We start from the raw sequence: 7391 nt of genomic DNA, 5'->3' as shown, positions 1-7391 counted from the left end.
CCCATAATATTTAGCATATACTTTATTTTAGTAATTATATTATAGTAATGTGATTGATTATTTCTATGTCACTCTCTAGGCTTTTCAAGAGAACAGAAACTAGATTTTACATCTCTCACACACACACTGCTGAATGTATTAATTGATTTTAAAATTATGTGTAATTATCCACTCATTTCTTATTAAACATCATCATCTTAATAATACTTACTATTTACTGAATTCCTACTGTGTGTCAGGTGCTGAATTAGGCACTATACAAACACTATCTCATTTGCTTTTTACAACAGCATCAAAAGGTAGTTGTTATTATCTCTGTTTTAAATAAAATAACCAAGGCTATGGTGAAATAATCTCCTCACAAATGTCAGTAATTTATGTAGCCAAATTTCAATCCCAGATTATTATAAGACATGTTCTTTTTCATTGTAGTTCTACCCCTCACAAATATGTGGAAGAATTTAAAACCAATCAGGTTATTGACATCTTATCTAACATGGAAAAAAATCTATGTTCCTCTCAGAATATCTAATGTACTAACAGAATTTTGCAGGATTATTTTGACATTGCTTTATCTTATCTAACTAGGTATTGCTCTTTTAACATACAAAAAGTAACCATACAAGATACAATATTCCATTTTCATGGATGCATACATAAAGAACACGTAAATAAGTCTATTGTTTGAAGAATAATTTTCTAAAATAGGATTAATTAATATTTGTGATCCTAAATCAAAACTTTTAGAAGTGAATGGATATTATAACTGATTATATACAATTGCATATCCTAAATGCTATGAAAACTCCTTTGGTGAGCTTTAACTTAATTTTTTCAAGTAGCTGAACGTAATGTCACTAGCTGAGTTGTAACTCTACTTTTTGTTAATTGTGGAGTTTTAAATTTTTTATTTATTGATTTTAGAGAGAAAGTGTGCAAGGAGAGCGATGGAGGGAGGGAGAAAAGGGAAAGAGAGATCCATTTATTGTTTCACTTATTTATGCATTCACTGGTAGATTCTTGTATGTGTCCTGACTGGAGATCAAACCTGAAGTCTTAGCATATTGGGACAATGCTCTAACCAACTGAGGTACTGGACCAAGGCTAAACCTCTTTAATTTGCAATTTGGCACTGTATAATATACCAAATTTAACGAAGGAGGAAAATACTACATCCAGTTGTTTGAATACTTTCTACTAGTACTTAAATTAGTTTTAAAAACAGAAGAAAAGAAGAAAGGAAACAAAAAAGAAAAAAAAAGTTTAAAAGGAAAGAAAATGACAAAAAGTAAAGCTTCCCTTCCCACCAGTTTATGTCCTTACCAGTGCACACAGAAGGTCAACTGCTTCCAAGATCAGCTCCTGATGGCCAATGCGGCTGACCCCCAGGTCTTCTAGCTCCTGATGTGTAATGCGCAGCAGCTGGTCCCCACTGATCTTCTCCCTCTCGAAGTTCTTAATATACTGTTGCAAACAGTCATCAAGACCTGCAAAAAAAAAATATGGTAGATCAGAATAAAAAATATCAGTTGAACCAAACAAATAGGAAAATAAAACAAGCATTAAGTCCTACCAAGCCACAAGTCCAGTCTATTTCAACTCCGGACTAGTTCAGTAATCCACCTTTTCTCAATCTATATATGTGCTGCAGTGGGAAAAAATCACTTCATCATATTCCAAATGGTTAAATTCCTATTTGGATTTTCATCCGCAATTAGGAATTCCTTACCCCTCTTCTCAGTTCTCTTTGTTGACTATTTAATAAAGTGTGCTAATAGACAGGCTCCCCTATTTCCAAAGTTATCTGCATTCCATTCCTCCTTCCTTCTTTAATTCCACTGCAGAGGAGAGATATCTTTCTTCCTATACAAGGCTAATCGATCTCCCTGTGCTCTGGAATTCCATCTATTGCCACCTTAACACTACTTCAAAAATTAAAAAAATTAAATGCTCTCTTTATTTTAACCCTTTCCTATTCATTGACTCTGTTCAAACTGCTGGCATCTTAAAGAACAAAATAAAACAAAAACAACACCTGCCGTAGACCAATTCCAGCATGTCATAATTTTAAGAGTTTCATCAAAAGGTTGATGAAACTTGGGGACTCAACAGGGTTGAGTCACACATATAGTCACCTGTTGGAAATGGCTAAAGGCATTTCCCCAAACCTGAATAGGAAACTGATTGTGGCTGCCAGACAGTTAAAGGGCATCTTAATCTACATGTTATTGCCTCCTACTGGCCAAACACCTGAACAGCCGTAGATATTCCCCCATTCTGACAATGGACTCTGTACCCTTTGATACCTTACCCATTGAAGTGTATTATCTCCACCTCGCCTTAGGACAAATTGTGTTAATGAAAGCCAGGGTCCTAGACAAGGAGGCACTCTTCAGTTCCTTTAGCTTGAAGGTCCTCTGACCCCCTATGCCTTTTAAAAATTATATCTCCTCTCCGGAATCTTTATTAGTCTCTGGATTTCTATGTCATCTACACACAGCACCTTTTCCAGATTCCTGAACCCTTCTTGATGTTGGGACATGAACCCCGGCATAAATGGCACCCCAGATGGGACAAGAGCAGCCAACAATAAACACCTTTCTTTGATTTCCTTAATCTTGAGTTCTCCAGTAGTCTGTTATTCCCATCAGAATTAAACCCCTTACCATTATTTCCTCAACTTCAATGCACTTCTTAATCTACTGGCATTTGAATTTTACACAAATCTGAGAGTTGAAATCCACAGTGGATACGTTTTCAAGATTATTTAGGGTACTTCATAAGTGTTTGGCTAGGCTATAGAATGCGTTAGCTTCAATAACCTATAAAATGTCTTCATACAAATGATGAACTAGCCTAAGCATATTACTTCTCTCTAGATTTTAAAATAAGGAACACCAAGAAAATGAGGCAATTCACAAAAACGAAAAGGTCTTGATTATATCAAGTAAAGAAATGAGAGACCTTAATGGGCTACAACCCAGCTGGAATTACAACAAAGCAGAAATTATAACCAATTAGAGAAAGCAGAGATGAGGTTAGTACAAATGTGCAAAGGGAAGTCAAGTCCCATAACATTAAGTAGCCACTGAGACAGGAAAAACTTAGTCCTAAAAGCCAACTGGTTCTGATAGGGTCTAGTACCAAGGCAACACATGTAGTTACTATATTATCAAGCTTTCTTAATGTAACCTGAGTTACCCTGCAGTCTGACTATCTTCTCTTTCTTTCATTTTCCGATTGTATGTGTACATTGCTCTCTCCAAGTTCTCTTGCCTCTTTGTCCATTTCTTCTCAGTCCTCTTTCAGGATACTTTCTCCAATTGTCCTAAAACTGTTGCTCTCCTTTCCAGGGACCCCATTCTGGCCTCCTTACTTCTCACTCTTTACATTCTAACTGAACAATCTCATCCCTGCCTATGTCTTCAACTACCAACTAAGAGCCTGTAATTCCATTTCAGACCTTGCTGCAATCACTGTCTAAATGAACGGCAGCACCATCCATCCCAGTATAAAACCCAAATATATGGGAGCCATCTTAGATTTATCTACCTTCCTTATATCCCTGCATCCAACCAATCTCCATGTCCTAAATTGTTCTTCTGAAATATATTTTACATATGTACTTTCCTCTCATTCTCTAGTGCCATCTTCCTAAATCAAGCCATGCATTTTTCTCATCTGGATTAAAGAAGTTTTATGGTTTTACTGCTGCTAGTTATGATATCCAATTCATTTTTCCCAACATAAAAATTCTGATGTCATTCACTATTTCAAAATTTTTCAATGTTTCCTTGTACTTATGACAAAATAAAATCTCAACTCCCTTATATACTGGTCATAGCTCTTCCTGATCTAGACCTAGCCTTCCTGTACAGACTCATTCCAGAACTCTCACTTCTGAATCTCCAACTTCACAGACCTCCATTATAACAATGCTCATATTATATTATAACTCCTTGTTCCCATGTCTGTGTCTCCAATAAATAGCCTGGAAATTCCTTGAAGCTGGACACTGCGTCTTCTGAATTTGGAGAATCTGGGGCTTAGCACAGTGGCTGACACAGAGTGGTGTTTAATAAGTGTAAACTGAAAACATTAAACATTTATTTTTATGCTATATAACCTGGTCAGAGCCATAAAGGAACATTTTACATAGGAGCTAAATCTAAAAGTAGTGTGGGCAAAATATTTGGTATATGGCATTTTGAGGCATTAATGTCTTGATACATTGCAGAAGAATATGATTGAATGTTATTGAGTTCATTTTTCTTATGATTCCTCTATTGGAAGCAATGATAAAGGATGGCCTACAGTGCCAATGCTAAGCATCATTATTAAGTTTACCAAACAAGTCAGTTACAAGTGGCAGTGTAGAAATAAGGAAGAGAGGCTTGTCCTCGATCTCATTAACTGGTACCTAATTTAGTTATTGAGGTATATTACTCCATAATATAGGATGTATCTTGGCTCCAAAGTTAAAAATGTAAAATATATGGTAAACATACAGATGGGGTATTATAATGAAATTATAATAATGTCACTTTATGTCAATATATGTAGTTATAAACTATAAAGTGCTTTTATATAGCTTTCTCACCTGAATTATAAATAATCAAAGACCTTATAATATTTGAGAGTTGCTGTTTTGACTGAAAGGTCAAAACCACTATTTCAAACTTAGGTATAGAGCAAATATGGTACAGAAAGAGTCATCTACAAAAAAATCACAAAAATAAATACATAATAAAATAGGACTAAAGGCCTAAATCTCATAACTCTAAGATCTATGCAACATACACACATAATAGCTAAAACCCTTCTCGCTCACTAATACACTATTTTATTTAAAGTAGAGCTATCCCATTTTCAAGAATAAGATATTCTTTAGTGATCATATGACTAGTCTTCAACACTGTAACAGATAAAATGAGAACAAATATATACCAGATTTTTAAAAAATGTTATTACCTATTCCATTTTCCTAAGATTTTTAAGCTTTAATGTTGAATGAATTATTCCCTTAGGTTCCACAAAATTTTACCCTATTTTGTTGATATGTTCTAAATAACTCTAAGTAAAATTTATAACCCCCAATTACAAATTCCTACCTACCGTTCTTAAGAAAACATATAGAAAATGAATTTTGATCCATAAACCTCACAAATTTACCATGAAGAAAATTGTGTACTTGTCAATTGAAACATTAAATAAACTATATACTACTTTATCTAAGACCATGGCTTAAGAGAGTTGAAAAGAAGGCTTGAAATCATTACCACAACATGTTAGTCTTTTCAGTAAATTATATTGCTTTTCACCATCTGCAATGAAGAGGAATGAACATAAAATCATAGATCTAGAAAGAGGTTCCAAAAATGAAACATTTTAAAAATGGTGACATTAGAAATATCCTAAGGATGCACAAATTTTCAGTAAATCAATGATATTATAGAAGAATGGTGAAACATAATAAATAAATCCAATATAAGGTGAAAATAGAAATGGAATTATTACATCTACTGTTAAAAATCTTAAAAACCCACTTTAAAAGTGGGTGTTAGAGGATGTCTACTGATACTCCAAGAAATTTTACTTTTACATAATTTTCTACATAACACATGCTCTTATCTAAAAATAGAACACTCTGATGCTTATAGCAAAAAATAAAAATGTAAATTCATTGGTTAGAGTTCAGTTGCCACTCATTATTTACGGTGAAGAATAAAGATCAACATATGAAGATTTGTGAGGACCTGTGTCCCTTCTACAAGATAAGGTTAGAAAATTAAAACAAACATGCATCAATCCAATATCCTGAAAATTTCAAGGAAAAGATTTACTTTTAAGTTAGTTTTCAGTCCCCCCTTTTTGTGTACACTGTTTTTTGTCCAGATCATCAATGACCAATAACACCATATTCAACTGCCTCATTTCCAATTTCATTCTCCCTAAGAAACTTATTCCTCTATTTCTACCACTATTTTTCCAGTCTCAGAACCTTCTTGGGTGACTCCACAGTTTAATATCTTATCTTGTCAGTTAGTGAGAAATGTAATTTCTTCATTCAAAATAGCTCTTGCTTTGTCCTTTCATTTTGGATCACCTTACTCAGGCTGTACAGTCTGCCCTGATGCCTAGTTGCTCCCCCTGGCATTAGTCTACCATCTATCAATGTCACATCTCTAAAAACACTCTTTGATCAAGCCACTCCTCAATTCAAAAACTTCAATGACTCCTCCTGCCACAAGGTTAAAATTCAAAGATCTTAATTTTTTAATTTATAAGCCTTTTTGGGGGGGAGGAGGGTCCTGGATGTCTGTGTCAGGTAGCATTCGGGTATTAACTGTGACATCTACTATAGATAATAAAAGTATTTTCTATAATATAAATAGCCAGAAACTCATACATATAACCATTCTTTTCTCCTACATATAGGATAGTATATAATCCTAATAATCTAGCAAAAGACAATTCATATTTAAGATCTGTGATAGTTCCTAAAGCATCTGAAAATGATAAAATTATATTACATTGCATTTCAGTAAGTGAATTTTACTGAATTCTAATTATTGGGAAACTGGCCAACCTATGTAAATGTACAGGCTACTTAACAGATACCCAGAATATTTAATAAATCTAATTCCTGAAGTATTCTAGAAAAATGAGACTATGTAGTTAAAGTTTTCTTTAACGACTGCCTTATAGTTCTGGGAAAATATAGGCATACAAATTCTTGACTTCATTCAGAGAAGAGCTAGCCACCACTCTTACTTAGTAAGTAAAAGTGAATTTACTCTTTGTTCTGCTTTTTACTATACTTAGTTTTACATTTTGTTCAACCAAAAAAATAAGAAAAAGTTTTCTTCAAAACCATCTATGTCACTAGACAATTCAAAATTCCAATAAAAACAAGCAATATCTGCTTTAACAAGTGAGAAATAATGTGAAAAATAACAAACTTTGGGGCATCCATACCACAGAATACTACTCAGCAATAAAAAAAGAACTATTGATACACACAACAACTTGGATAGATCTCAAGGGTATTATGCTAAGAGAAAATGGCCAATGTGAAAGAGGTTATACTGAATGATTCCATTTATATTACATGCTGAAAAAGGCAAAACGATAGCAGCTGAAAACAGATCAGTAGTTGCCAGGGATTGGGAATATGAAGAGGCAGTGACTATAAAGCAGTGGAAAAAAGATTTTCTTTTTTGGGGGGTGATGAAATTATTTTGTATCCTGATTGTGGTTTTGGTTACATAAATTATACATGTGTTGAAACTCCTACAACTGATAACACCCGAAAAGTCTATTTTATTCTGTTAATTTAAAGAATAAAATTGAAAAAAACTACAAGCGAATTATGAGTTATATAACATTTT

General features: G+C 33.8%; 1 protein-coding gene across 4 annotated transcripts in view; it reads right to left on the bottom strand.

Moving 5' to 3' along the window:
- CNKSR2 (connector enhancer of kinase suppressor of Ras 2) overlaps positions 1–7391 on the bottom strand; it is a 247260-nt gene that overhangs the window by 200611 nt on the left and 39258 nt on the right. For all 4 annotated transcript variants that reach the window (XM_006085611.3, XM_006085612.3, XM_014453028.2 and 1 more), the window contains exon 2: positions 1324–1487. In XM_006085611.3, the coding sequence (XP_006085673.1) occupies positions 1324–1487 (164 nt within the window). The remainder of the gene's footprint in view (positions 1–1323; positions 1488–7391) is intronic.

This window comes from Myotis lucifugus, unplaced genomic scaffold (assembly GCF_000147115.1).
Source record: "Myotis lucifugus unplaced genomic scaffold, Myoluc2.0 scaffold_20, whole genome shotgun sequence".
In the NCBI taxonomy this organism is placed as follows: Eukaryota; Metazoa; Chordata; class Mammalia; order Chiroptera; family Vespertilionidae; genus Myotis; species Myotis lucifugus.
Note: the sequence above shows the minus strand (reverse complement) of the source record. Positions and strands in the feature narration are given on the sequence as shown.